This window comes from Corylus avellana, chromosome ca2 (assembly GCF_901000735.1).
Source record: "Corylus avellana chromosome ca2, CavTom2PMs-1.0".
In the NCBI taxonomy this organism is placed as follows: domain Eukaryota; kingdom Viridiplantae; phylum Streptophyta; class Magnoliopsida; order Fagales; family Betulaceae; genus Corylus; species Corylus avellana.
Window position 1 is genome coordinate 43,326,158 of NC_081542.1, and position 14,999 is coordinate 43,341,156.

The window sequence follows — 14,999 nt, forward strand, 5'->3', positions numbered from 1 at the left end:
GGAAGTAACACAAGGAAAAGGCATGCTGGGAAACAGAGTATTATTCCAGAGTTTGAAGAGAAAGAAAAAAATAAAACATCATGTGTAAGTTCAAGAAACTTCCACCAAAAAGAGGAAGAAAGTTACAAGTTGCATGCAAATGCAATGATGGAATATACCAGAAAAGAATATAATAAATTCCAACTAAATACCTTATATAGTAGAAAATGAGATACAATCAATTCTAATGGTCTCATGGTCACACTGATATTAGTAAAACAGGATCTTAATCCATGCCTGCTGATGTCCAACACTGATAAAATGCCAGCCAATGAACTATAGGTTTCTTCAACCAAGGAGTAATTCGGAGATTGACGATTATTTCAATAAGCAACAAGGCAAATTAGGTGTAGGAGAACAAATATATCATAATAGGGTAATAACATCCCATTTACCTATTCCTTAGTGATTCCAGAAAATCCACATACCTATGGTCTTAAAGTGATAAACAGTGTTTTACCTAGGGGTGGTTTTTGAAACTTAGCCAACTTATTGGCATGAGGACTTGAGAATAAACCTTGAAAAAGTTTATGTGATTTCAACCAGCTGAACCACGTATTACGGCAACATGCATTACCTATTACACTTAAAACATCTATAGTGATTTAAAAGATTAACAACCCTTATCAACTTTTACTTCATACAGTTCACAACAAAAAATTTCTATTAGTAGAACTAGTCAGAAGCTTTTTTTTTTTTTTAATTTATTTTTTAATGAAATTTAAAATTTCCAATATATGACTCTAAATAAACCCCATCATTAATAAGCCAAGATACTTTTAGGCATTGGAATTTATGAAAATTGGGGAAGTACTCAAAAACATTGACCAGCCCTAATGTGCTATGACATTTTTTTTATCACATCTGACCTCTAATCAAAGAGCTCAAGTTTGAAAACTATGTCCAATGACCCGATCAACCACATCTAAGTGCCAAAACCTCTTCAAGAGTAAATTGCCATGAAATAGAAGGAAAGAAATATCAAAAAACAAACACAAGAAATACTAAACATATGGAAGAATGAAAAAATAATTCCACATGAAATGTAAAAGAAATATCATCAGCAGAACCCTTGTACTCCTTTAATCTCAAAATTCTCTCACTATTGCTCCAAAAAAGTATAAATTTTTGAGAAAGGCATCATTTGACAATAATAAGCAGAAAATATTATCATAACACATATATGCGGCTTGAAACACGCTTGGAGCAGATATAGAAAGATGGCCCTCAAGCATTGTCAACAACTGTTCTGCTTTTCAAATTCATTTCCTCCCATTAACAGAAACTAGGGTCTCCATGTAAGTAACCAATTGCGACACGTCTGTTTCTCCCTGAATTGGGAGATTTGTCATTTCTTTGGTTGAGGGGTCATACAAGACCATCTGTCCGTCAAGATTTTCAAAGAACATGATGCCACTCTTCCAGAATCCTAATGGTCGCTCAATATAATCTGGAAACGGTCCAATAGAGAAAAGTCTAGTCCAGGAGTCCTTCACACCAACTTCAAGCAATAACCATATATCAAACCACATAAGATAATCAACCACGATACCAACTGCCATAGCAATCGATTCCTTCAACAAGAAAAAGTGTCTATTACAATTATTCAAAACATCATCTGGCACTGGTGTTTTTAGGAATACCTCGTCGCTCATGTCAAATGACAAGACACCCTCCCAACCAACAGATGCCGACCAAGAAGCCATCCCATTGATGTATGTGTTCAAGCCATCGATCTTAAGCTCACCAGTACAACACAGGGGGCTATCACATGTTCTCCAAGAATCGGCACTTAAGCTGTATACCTCACTTTGGATAATCCCTCCACTTCGGAATGATCTAGCCGCGACGTCGACGTCAAAGGGCCTAATAAGGTTGATTATCTTGTAGTCATTAGTTTTGGCATCAAAACCAAATTGGAAAGAATCAATTATGGTCTTATAGCCAGCGGGGAGGAGGCGGGGCAGGTTTGATTTGGGGACAACCTTTGTTTCTCTAGTTGCAGGATTCCATATAACAACTTCGAATTCAGATGATGAAGCGTGGAGACAAACGAGACCATTGCAAGAACCCGCAACACTAATCATACCCTTCTTGATGTTCCAAAAACTCCATGGATGTGCAGGTTGTGTAAGGGATAATTGGAGTGTTTCATAAGAAATAGTGGATAAAACGAAATCTAGGGTGGTAAAATTGAACGTATTGAGGAGAAGGAGAGTGTTGCTGCTGTTGTTGTTGTGTAGGAGGTGTTTTCTTATGAAGCTTTGGTGAGTAATAAGAGCGTACCAGGATTTGGAGACGCACTTGCATCTTAAGAGAGAGACCACCGGAAGCCATACCAGAATCTGGGCCACCAAGTCTGCAGGCAAATCCTTGGCCATCAATGGCTACTTCTCTGTTGCTTGGTTAGAGAGCAAATGTCTGAAAGAGTTTCTTTTGGGAAAGTAAAGTGAAATCCTAGATTGGGGTAGGGTTTATGAAGCATTGCTGAATGAAGGCCACGTGTTGCCGTCGACTATTCAATGTTATCGCGGTTTTCCATCTTCAAGAATGCTGTAGCAAGCATGGATAGTGGGTCATCTTGTTGGGCTACGACGAGATTGTTTTATTTACCCAGAAAATTGACGAATTTGACCCTTTAAAACTATCACTATGAAGAGGACTCGTAGGTAATACTAATTATAAATGAAAATTTTATTGTCTTTATTTTCTTTTATTTGGGCTATTGGGATTTGGATAATCTTAAATCTCTTCTCATTTCAATTCAAGATTTGGATATCTTCATTTGTAAGGGCATTGTCATTATTTGCATAAATCGGCAAACTTGCCAATTATATATATATATTGAATTGATTTTGTAAACTTACATGAGACCATTGAAAGAAATTTTTTCCTAAATATGAGCAGCCGAAAATTGGATGTATCCTAGTCAAGTTTTACTCAACACGACTACTTCACTTGCTTAATCTAGTTTAATTTACATTTTATTTGCTTTTTTTTTTTTTAATTTTTTTTATATTTTTTTTAACTCATTTATTTTTATTTTTTGAACAATATTTTTTTAACTCATTCTAATGTTTAATCAAAATCAACACATTTTATTTCCATACCGATATGTCACACCTGGTAAATTACTACAAGAACACCATCGAATCTAAATTGAACCTCAACATAAAAGAAAACAATACAGTTGTTGTTTGAAATCTTATTTTGTATTTGAGAAATTAAAGATGAAAACAGCTCCAAAAAGTCTAAACACAATGAAAGTTTCAAGCGCCAAAAGTTGCTGGAACTTACATAAAAGATAACACATTTTAAGGATAGAGAGAGAGACGAATAACATTTAGTATTCAATACAACATCTTTGAGAGTCTTGATAGACTTTGCAATCCCATAATTGACCTATTATTAGTTTCCGTTCGGTTTCCTTCCCTTAACTTTGTCATTCTTCCACGAGCTTCCAAATCTTAAATTGAAAAAAAAAATGCTTTATCCATAAAAGCATTTTTTAATTATTTTTTTTTCCAAAATGGTATTTTAATAACTTAACCTTGCCAAAACGACGTAGTATTGAATTTTGCAACCTATTTGACGGTAATGACTAACAGAGTAGTCAAATTGCAACTGGTTGGTAGGTTGGGAGGCTATTTTATCACTTTTTGAACATTAGAGAGCTAAAATGAAAATAGCCGATAGTTTGGGGGGCTAAATTATACTTTTCTCAATATTTAATTACTATTTTTGTTACGATTCCATGTGTCTCACATGGCTTAAGTAAAATCTTAACTAAGTGTATATATACTCTTGTCGACCACAAAGCCAAAACGCATTTAATCCCATATTCGACGAACTACGTTTAATCTCATACTCGACATGGAACTTGACTTTGATATCAAATAATACAAACCTTAGATAGAACAAACTCACTCTTGAAAACTGGCTGATAAAAAGAGAGTGTCCAAGAGTTTATATACAAATGGTTAAAATTATACTTAAGCCATGTGGGTGACTTAGGTTCATAATATTTTCCTGTCATACCAAAGAAAGAAAATGCAAGAGAAAGGATGGAACATTAATTTAGCTATCAAGAAAACAAACAGGAATCTACAATTTCCACCACAATGCAAGAGATTTTTGTACAAACTAGGATTCACATAATAAAGGCCTCTTGCACAGAAAAAAACAAACAAGAATGACTTAATATATATCTTAAAAGTCACACTTACAAGATTTTAAGAATCCTCTAAAACTGACATCAAACTGACGGAGGCTAACACTCTACAAAGATGAGCTTAGCAGAATCATTTTTTAAGTTTAGCATAACAAAGTTGTTATTTTATTTCACATACTTTCAAGCAAGATAATCCAAACTGTTATTAGTATGCCAACCTAGTATGCCTCCTGGGTATGAGGATAAACTGCTTAGTCCGTCAGAGGTGATAGCTTCTGGGTTATCTGGTAACTGGTTCTGACGGGTGGGGTCAGTTACCCGTAGGAGTTTGATTAACGGTGAGGATTGATGTACAATATGCGTTTACGACCTGCAATTAATTTGAGTAAAGTTCTCCTACGTTATAAAAAAAAAAAAAAAAAAAAAAAAAAGTATGCCAAACTAGAAAGAAAAATCATAAAGAATTACTCAGAATGCTAGAATCATATCTATAATATCTAAATAACCTCTGGCAAGCTTGTAATGGAAGTTAAATGTTCACCAACCAAAAAGAAAATGCTCTAGAATCCAAGACTATTAGAAACCTTTTGCCTTTTAACCTGGAAACCCATTGTTTCTAGCTTCTATTGATGTACAGCACATTGAATGCAAAGATTTTAATCATCTTATAGTAACAAGGGTTAGCAAATATGGTAACAACATCCCATTACCTATTCCCGAAAATCCACATACCTAAGGTCTTAAAGTGATAAACAGTGTTTTACCCAAGAGTATTTTTGAAACTTAGCCAAATTATTGCCATGAGGACTTGAGAAGAAAAAGTTTATGTGATTTCAACCAGCTGAACCACCTTTTACGGCAACACACATTACCTATTACACTTAAAGGGTCGTGATACACAGCACGCTGGCGTGCGACGCACGCCAGCTAAAATTATTATTATTATTATTTTAATTAAAAATATTAAAAAAAAAAAAAAATTTGCTGGCATGCATGGCACGTCAGCGTGCCGTTTAGCTTCACCCACACTTAAAACATCTATAGTGATTTAAAAGATTAACAACTCTTATCAACTTTTACTTCAAACAGTTCATAACCAAAATCTTCTGTTAGTAGAACAAGGTAGAAAATTTAAAATTTCCAATATATAACTCTAAATAAATGCCATCATTAATAAGCCAAGATACTTTTAGGCATTGGATTTTATGAAAATTGGGGAAGTGCTCAAAAACATTGACCAGGCCTAATGCTATGTCATTTTTATAATCACATCTGACCTCTAATCAAAGAGCTCAATTTTGAAAACTATGTCCAATGACCTCATCAACCACATCTACGTACCAAAACCTCTTCAAGAGTAAATTGCTATGAAATAGAAGGAAGGAAATATCAAAAGATAAGCATAAGAAATACTAAACATATCGAAGAATGAAAACAAAATTCCACATGAAATGTAAAAGAAATATCATCTGCAGAACCCTTGTACTCCTTTAATCTCAAAATTCTCTCACTATTGCTCCAAAAGAGTATAAATTTTTGGGAAAGACATCATTTGACAATCATAAGCAGAAAATATTATCACAACACATATGCGGCTTGAAACACGCTTGGAGCAGATATAGAAAGATAGCCCTCAAGCATTGTCAACAACTGTTCTGCTTTTCAAATTCATTTCCTCCCATTAACAGAAACTAGGGTCTCCATGTAAGTAACCAATTGCAACGAGTATGTTTCTCCATGAATTGGGAGATTAGTCATTTCTTTGGTTGAGGGGTCATACAAGACCATTTGTCCGTCAAGATTTTCAAAGAGCACTGCGTCATTCTTCCAAAATCCTAAAGGTCGGGGTTGTTTAAAATCTGTAAACGGTCCAATACTGAAAAGCTTAGTCCATGAGTCCTTAACATCAACTTCAAGTAACAACCATATATCATAGCAAATCTCCGACATTCCTTTATCCCAGACGAGAACTACGAGAGCGATCGATTCATTCAACACGAAAATATCTGTCCAATCTGAAAATTCATCCAAGAAAACATCATCTGGCTTCGGTGTTTTTAGGAATACCTCGTTGCTCATGTCAAATGACAAAAGATTCCCCCTATTATCACCATATGCCTCCAAAGAAGCCATCCCATTGGTGTATGTATTCATACCTCTAACAGAGCTATAAACAGGAGATATAGAAAACGGGGGAGGATCAACTTTTCTCCAAGAATCGGCATTTAAGCTATATACCTCACTTTGGGCCATCTTTCCCCTTGAGTGAGATTCATAGATAGTAAGAAGATTGATTATCTTGTAGTCATTAGTTTTCGCATCGAAACCAAATCCGATACCATCAACGCCGAGTTTATGGAAAGCGGAGATGAAGTGGGGTAGGTTTGATTTGGGTACAACCTTTGTTTCTTTAGTTGCAGGGTTCCATAAAACAACACGCAATGCATAGTCATCGTGGAGACAAACAAGACCATTGCAAGAACCCAAGACAATAAACGGGGGAGGTAGAGGTTGTGAATGTAATACTTGGAGCGTTTCATAAGAAAGCGTCGATACAACATCATTTTTGGTGATTTCATCGCGCATTTTAACGAGGAGGAGGGTGTTGCTGTTCTTCTTGTTGTGTAGGATGTGTTTTGCTACGAATTTTTGATGAGTAATGAGAGCGTACCAGGATTTGCAGACGCATTTGCATCGCAATACAGAGGCGACCGGAAGACACAGCAAAATCTCTGTCACCAAATCTTCAGGCAATTCCTTGGCCATCAACAGCAGCTTTTGGGGAAGTGGAAATGGAATTGGGGGTTTCTGAAGGATAGTTGAGCGTCTGTTGGTATTCCAAGTTTCTGAAGGATCGTGGGTTTTAGTTGTGTTTGTGTGTCAATGCCAGGCTTTTGACTTACCCCGAGTTAGGCCCTGCCCAATTCAAAGCCGCAGCCCACAAGAATGCTCAACAAACTGTGCGAGCGTGCGACTCCCACGACTGAAATGTTCTGCAAATGCTAAACAATTATTGTGTTGAATTATTGTTTTTATATATATAAATATATATACACGTACTCGTTTTTGTTTTTGAATAAACATGGTTTAATTAATAGAGAAAGTAAAATTACTCTTCAATAGCTCATTCAATCCAACATCTTTGAGACTATTAATAGACTTTTCGTCCTTCCATAATTGACATAGAAAAAAAAAATTTATATATCCAAACTAGGTTGGAGGAAATTTCTTCAACCTATTCTATGAAAATGACAAGTGTCTTTTTTTCTAATAGCATGTGAGATGCACATGAGTTTTTAATATAATTTATTTCAATATTGTCCCTGCTATTAAAAAAACTTATAATTTTCACACGGTTAAAGGACATATGTCATTTTTTATAGATTAGGTTTGAAGAATTTTTTTCAATCCAGTTTGAAGGAAATCTCTATCCCTTCTTGCAGTAAATTTGTTGGAATAATTCATTAATTTACACGCTCAAAATGATTATTCTTTCATTATTTATTTGGTTCAAGTGTCCATATGTGGTACAGGGACTTTCAAATAAAAAAGTTGGAGCAAATAGCTTAATATTATTTTTACTTTTATCATCAAGTCTTGCCGTAAGAAATCGTTTGTTTGTAAGATTGGTATTCACATTTCTATGAAGAGCAATACTATATATTATCATTTTATTCATATATTATCTTTTTAAAGTTAATGTGACGTTATCTCTTGTAACATTTGGTGTATAAAAATAAAATTTTTTTTTAAGAGTCTCAGACCACTTTTGGGGGATAAAAAGCGGATAAAATGAGAATATATAAAATTGAGTCGTGATTGGGAGTACGCCTGGCGTGCTTCAACAGTGAAGCACGCCAGGCACAAAATTTTTTTTTTTTTTTTTTCAAAAAAATTAAAATAATAAAATAATAATAAAATAAAATTTTGTGCCTGGCGTGCATCACTGTTGATGCACGCCAGGCGTGGTGAATATCTTTACCCTATAAAATTACTCTTTTTTATGAATCCTTAGCATGACAATGACACGTGTTTCATAAGGCTACATTTAAATAATAAGAAAATCAATTTTAGTTTTTTTTTTTTTTTTTCTTTTTCTTTTTCTTTTTCTTTGGAGTATTAGACTCTGTTTGTTTTGGAGTTCACGTAAGTCATTTTACAAGAAAATGTTTTACGATGAAAACATTTTCCGGCGTTTGGCGCGCGCACGGAAAATCACAAAAAAACTTATATTTTCATTTAATCATATTAACCTATAAAATGCAATTTTTATTCGCAACATAAAAAATACTAATATACAATAATTTAAAAAATCAAACTAAAAATTATGTGTAATTAAAATATATCAATATAGGTACTCTTAATTGAACATAATTCTGTTTTATTTGAATAAAATTCAAATATTAAAGTTGACCTTTAGGAAACCTATAACTGTTAAGAAAATGTTCTATTGACTTTGAAAGATTTGTTACTTGATGAAAACTTGAAATATACACACATATATATACATGTATGTCAAATTGTTTTCTCTGTCACAACAAATTGAAAAATATCTAAAGATTGCAACTAGACAGGAGTTACTGAAATAGTAATCGTGGTCATTTGGTAAAAGCCATTTGCTACTTAGAATAAATTATGGAATTCAAGGTTTAATCTCCTATCAGCTAGATCACCGAGTAAATTTGTTATCCTAATTGCAACCCCTCATTTACAGATCAATTGACTGCAACAGGAGAGAGATTTTCAGATGCAAGTCAATGTGTAGAAATAGATATGGGTGTACAACTATCTGATATGGTGGTGATCAAATGCAGAAATGCCTACTGAATGGAAGCTAGCTTGATCTTCTATTGATGACAAATTTGGGCACAATGATGCTGGTTGTCCCAAGAAGGGGAACTGTTAGATAGAAAAGGAAACCTAAAGGAACCATCCAAGCGATAGAAGATAACAATGGAACTTTAGATGGAAAAAAAAGGAAGAGAAACTTAGGCAGCAGAACTCAGAAAGGCTTAGAGGACAGGTTAGGAGAAAAATTATTATATTTCTCACACAACCATTTATAACAGGGATTGATCTATTTCACACAACCAAGTCTTATTTAATCTCTGTAAAACAAAGTATTAAATTAGACTTGGATTTAGACTTGTTCCTCTAATTATCTAACTAATTATCTAACAACACTAGCACCGGATTGTAGAAGACAATATTCACTTGGTCTCTGTTTTCTGGGTGTAGAAGACAATGTTGTCTTCCTTGACAGTTTATTCTGTAATGCATTGGCTCAGCAGATTCTTTGGTGACAGTAGAATAATGTTTAGTTATAGGCATATAGCTTCATCACTCTTCTTTTCCTTTTTTCATCTTTCTTTAACTTTCATATACACAAACAGGTTGAACATAGGTAAAAGTACTTAAAGACAAACAAAAATGACTTCCTTAATTCAAATCCACAGGCACAATTATACTTAAAGCACGTACAGATAGCAGGAATTCAATATATATATATATTGAATTCCTGCTATATATATATATATATATTGAATTCCTGCTATCTATATATATATATATATATATATATATATATCAAGTGAGAGATCCAAATCTTGAATCTTTACCTCCAAGAGAAGCACCTCAAACTGCCCACAGACAAGGATACAGGAAAACTCACAGCTTAGAGAAAACCCGTAAATCCAAAATCGTATCTAAAGCTAAAAAAACCAACCCAGTTAAATTCTCCAAGCAATCTCCAAAGTTTACAATGGTAACCAAATAAAAATCTTCAAAATATTTCCCATATCAGTCCAAGCAAAGAAGACAAGCAAATCAACAGAGAATACAAAGCGGAAACATGTAAAACAAGCACCACAAATCCTAAAACCAAACAAAAACTCACGCCAAATCCCCACAAACCTCACACACTAGTTTTGATTTTTCACCATGGAGGCCAAGCAAACACCAAACAACCCATCTCAACATAGTACAATTATTTTCCAATCCAACCCAACAGGCCAAAAAAAGGTAACAGAGCACAATAATTTTTCAATCCAACCCAACAGGTCAAGAAAAAGTACCTTAGATGCACGCCGAAAGATAGATCTTGAGATGCAGTCTTTGAGAAGTTGAAGAGAGACGAGAGAGAGAGAAGCTCTAGATCTATGCTAGCTGAGAAAGAGAAGATAAGAGCACGGCCTGAAGATGGGGATTGGACGAGTTAACGAGCTTGAGAGAGAAAGCTGTGAGATAGAGGAAATGCGTGAGAAAAGTGGAGAGACAAGTGTCGGGCTGAGCACGAGGGGGCTAGGGAAATTGGTTTACGATTTTTAAAACAGTAAACCATTTTCCCAAAATTAATGAAGGATTTTTAGTCAAAGGGAAAGGATTTTTCGTTGACTATTACTTTACGTCGCGCTAAACGCCCGAAAATATGAAAAATATTTGTTGTAAATCATTTTACGGTGAAACAAACGGAGCCTTAGTTTTTTCATCTCCATCGGAGTATTAGTTGAATTTATTTCCAAAAAAAACCATCAAACGTCAAAGTTTTCCACTCATTTCTCAATGCTTTTAGAAGCTTAAACTGATGTAAATTAAGTAATTCATCTCTCTCTTCCCTGACATACCCAGAAGCTTTTACTTCTCTCTGTTCCAAATTCATTCTACAACCAAGCAGAAACAGGGAGAGAAGTGAAAGAGATGGCAAGAAACGGATGGATTAATGCCAATTTTGGAAGTGGGAAGTAACACAAGGAAAAGGCATGCTGGGAAACAGAGTATTATTCCAGAGTTTGAAGAGAAAGAAAAAAATAAAACATCATGTGTAAGTTCAAGAAACTTCCACCAAAAAGAGGAAGAAAGTTACAAGTTGCATGCAAATGCAATGATGGAATATACCAGAAAAGAATATAATAAATTCCAACTAAATACCTTATATAGTAGAAAATGAGATACAATCAATTCTAATGGTCTCATGGTCACACTGATATTAGTAAAACAGGATCTTAATCCATGCCTGCTGATGTCCAACACTGATAAAATGCCAGCCAATGAACTATAGGTTTCTTCAACCAAGGAGTAATTCGGAGATTGACGATTATTTCAATAAGCAACAAGGCAAATTAGGTGTAGGAGAACAAATATATCATAATAGGGTAATAACATCCCATTTACCTATTCCTTAGTGATTCCAGAAAATCCACATACCTATGGTCTTAAAGTGATAAACAGTGTTTTACCTAGGGGTGGTTTTTGAAACTTAGCCAACTTATTGGCATGAGGACTTGAGAATAAACCTTGAAAAAGTTTATGTGATTTCAACCAGCTGAACCACGTATTACGGCAACATGCATTACCTATTACACTTAAAACATCTATAGTGATTTAAAAGATTAACAACCCTTATCAACTTTTACTTCATACAGTTCACAACAAAAAATTTCTATTAGTAGAACTAGTCAGAAGCTTTTTTTTTTTTTTAATTTATTTTTTAATGAAATTTAAAATTTCCAATATATGACTCTAAATAAACCCCATCATTAATAAGCCAAGATACTTTTAGGCATTGGAATTTATGAAAATTGGGGAAGTACTCAAAAACATTGACCAGCCCTAATGTGCTATGACATTTTTTTTATCACATCTGACCTCTAATCAAAGAGCTCAAGTTTGAAAACTATGTCCAATGACCCGATCAACCACATCTAAGTGCCAAAACCTCTTCAAGAGTAAATTGCCATGAAATAGAAGGAAAGAAATATCAAAAAACAAACACAAGAAATACTAAACATATGGAAGAATGAAAAAATAATTCCACATGAAATGTAAAAGAAATATCATCAGCAGAACCCTTGTACTCCTTTAATCTCAAAATTCTCTCACTATTGCTCCAAAAAAGTATAAATTTTTGAGAAAGGCATCATTTGACAATAATAAGCAGAAAATATTATCATAACACATATATGCGGCTTGAAACACGCTTGGAGCAGATATAGAAAGATGGCCCTCAAGCATTGTCAACAACTGTTCTGCTTTTCAAATTCATTTCCTCCCATTAACAGAAACTAGGGTCTCCATGTAAGTAACCAATTGCGACACGTCTGTTTCTCCCTGAATTGGGAGATTTGTCATTTCTTTGGTTGAGGGGTCATACAAGACCATCTGTCCGTCAAGATTTTCAAAGAACATGATGCCACTCTTCCAGAATCCTAATGGTCGCTCAATATAATCTGGAAACGGTCCAATAGAGAAAAGTCTAGTCCAGGAGTCCTTCACACCAACTTCAAGCAATAACCATATATCAAACCACATAAGATAATCAACCACGATACCAACTGCCATAGCAATCGATTCCTTCAACAAGAAAAAGTGTCTATTACAATTATTCAAAACATCATCTGGCACTGGTGTTTTTAGGAATACCTCGTCGCTCATGTCAAATGACAAGACACCCTCCCAACCAACAGATGCCGACCAAGAAGCCATCCCATTGATGTATGTGTTCAAGCCATCGATCTTAAGCTCACCAGTACAACACAGGGGGCTATCACATGTTCTCCAAGAATCGGCACTTAAGCTGTATACCTCACTTTGGATAATCCCTCCACTTCGGAATGATCTAGCCGCGACGTCGACGTCAAAGGGCCTAATAAGGTTGATTATCTTGTAGTCATTAGTTTTGGCATCAAAACCAAATTGGAAAGAATCAATTATGGTCTTATAGCCAGCGGGGAGGAGGCGGGGCAGGTTTGATTTGGGGACAACCTTTGTTTCTCTAGTTGCAGGATTCCATATAACAACTTCGAATTCAGATGATGAAGCGTGGAGACAAACGAGACCATTGCAAGAACCCGCAACACTAATCATACCCTTCTTGATGTTCCAAAAACTCCATGGATGTGCAGGTTGTGTAAGGGATAATTGGAGTGTTTCATAAGAAATAGTGGATAAAACGAAATCTAGGGTGGTAAAATTGAACGTATTGAGGAGAAGGAGAGTGTTGCTGCTGTTGTTGTTGTGTAGGAGGTGTTTTCTTATGAAGCTTTGGTGAGTAATAAGAGCGTACCAGGATTTGGAGACGCACTTGCATCTTAAGAGAGAGACCACCGGAAGCCATACCAGAATCTGGGCCACCAAGTCTGCAGGCAAATCCTTGGCCATCAATGGCTACTTCTCTGTTGCTTGGTTAGAGAGCAAATGTCTGAAAGAGTTTCTTTTGGGAAAGTAAAGTGAAATCCTAGATTGGGGTAGGGTTTATGAAGCATTGCTGAATGAAGGCCACGTGTTGCCGTCGACTATTCAATGTTATCGCGGTTTTCCATCTTCAAGAATGCTGTAGCAAGCATGGATAGTGGGTCATCTTGTTGGGCTACGACGAGATTGTTTTATTTACCCAGAAAATTGACGAATTTGACCCTTTAAAACTATCACTATGAAGAGGACTCGTAGGTAATACTAATTATAAATGAAAATTTTATTGTCTTTATTTTCTTTTATTTGGGCTATTGGGATTTGGATAATCTTAAATCTCTTCTCATTTCAATTCAAGATTTGGATATCTTCATTTGTAAGGGCATTGTCATTATTTGCATAAATCGGCAAACTTGCCAATTATATATATATATTGAATTGATTTTGTAAACTTACATGAGACCATTGAAAGAAATTTTTTCCTAAATATGAGCAGCCGAAAATTGGATGTATCCTAGTCAAGTTTTACTCAACACGACTACTTCACTTGCTTAATCTAGTTTAATTTACATTTTATTTGCTTTTTTTTTTTTTAATTTTTTTTATATTTTTTTTAACTCATTTATTTTTATTTTTTGAACAATATTTTTTTAACTCATTCTAATGTTTAATCAAAATCAACACATTTTATTTCCATACCGATATGTCACACCTGGTAAATTACTACAAGAACACCATCGAATCTAAATTGAACCTCAACATAAAAGAAAACAATACAGTTGTTGTTTGAAATCTTATTTTGTATTTGAGAAATTAAAGATGAAAACAGCTCCAAAAAGTCTAAACACAATGAAAGTTTCAAGCGCCAAAAGTTGCTGGAACTTACATAAAAGATAACACATTTTAAGGATAGAGAGAGAGACGAATAACATTTAGTATTCAATACAACATCTTTGAGAGTCTTGATAGACTTTGCAATCCCATAATTGACCTATTATTAGTTTCCGTTCGGTTTCCTTCCCTTAACTTTGTCATTCTTCCACGAGCTTCCAAATCTTAAATTGAAAAAAAAAATGCTTTATCCATAAAAGCATTTTTTAATTATTTTTTTTTCCAAAATGGTATTTTAATAACTTAACCTTGCCAAAACGACGTAGTATTGAATTTTGCAACCTATTTGACGGTAATGACTAACAGAGTAGTCAAATTGCAACTGGTTGGTAGGTTGGGAGGCTATTTTATCACTTTTTGAACATTAGAGAGCTAAAATGAAAATAGCCGATAGTTTGGGGGGCTAAATTATACTTTTCTCAATATTTAATTACTATTTTTGTTACGATTCCATGTGTCTCACATGGCTTAAGTAAAATCTTAACTAAGTGTATATATACTCTTGTCGACCACAAAGCCAAAACGCATTTAATCCCATATTCGACGAACTACGTTTAATCTCATACTCGACATGGAACTTGACTTTGATATCAAATAATACAAACCTTAGATAGAACAAACTCACTCTTGAAAACTGGCTAATAAAAAGAGAGTGTCCAAGAGTTTATATACAAATGGTTAAAATTATACTTAAGCCATGTGGGTGACTTAG

At 34.6% G+C, this 14,999-nt stretch overlaps 3 protein-coding genes across 3 annotated transcripts; all 3 read right to left on the bottom strand.

Annotated features, from left to right (window-relative positions):
* Positions 1-1,301: 1,301 nt before the first annotated feature.
* LOC132169871 (F-box/kelch-repeat protein At3g06240-like) lies at positions 1,302-2,420 on the bottom strand. The gene has a single exon (XM_059580822.1). The coding sequence runs from the start codon at positions 2,418-2,420 to the stop codon at positions 1,302-1,304; it is 1,119 nt and encodes a 372-aa protein (XP_059436805.1).
* A 3,163-nt stretch (positions 2,421-5,583) lies between these two features.
* On the bottom strand, positions 5,584-7,053 carry LOC132171889 (F-box/kelch-repeat protein At3g23880-like). The gene has a single exon (XM_059583302.1). The coding sequence runs from the start codon at positions 6,974-6,976 to the stop codon at positions 5,879-5,881; it is 1,098 nt and encodes a 365-aa protein (XP_059439285.1). The 5' UTR covers positions 6,977-7,053; the 3' UTR covers positions 5,584-5,878.
* A 5,194-nt stretch (positions 7,054-12,247) lies between these two features.
* Positions 12,248-13,366, bottom strand: LOC132169872 (F-box/kelch-repeat protein At3g06240-like). The gene has a single exon (XM_059580823.1). It carries the CDS (start codon positions 13,364-13,366, stop codon positions 12,248-12,250), a length of 1,119 nt encoding a protein of 372 aa, XP_059436806.1.
* Between the last annotated feature and the right edge of the window lie 1,633 nt (positions 13,367-14,999).

Coding starts and splice junctions, on each gene's coding strand:
- LOC132169871 (XM_059580822.1), bottom strand. CDS start 2,420: ATGGCCAAGGATTTGCCTGCAGACTTGGTGGCCCAGATTCTGGTATGG.
- LOC132171889 (XM_059583302.1), bottom strand. CDS start 6,976: ATGGCCAAGGAATTGCCTGAAGATTTGGTGACAGAGATTTTGCTGTGT.
- LOC132169872 (XM_059580823.1), bottom strand. CDS start 13,366: ATGGCCAAGGATTTGCCTGCAGACTTGGTGGCCCAGATTCTGGTATGG.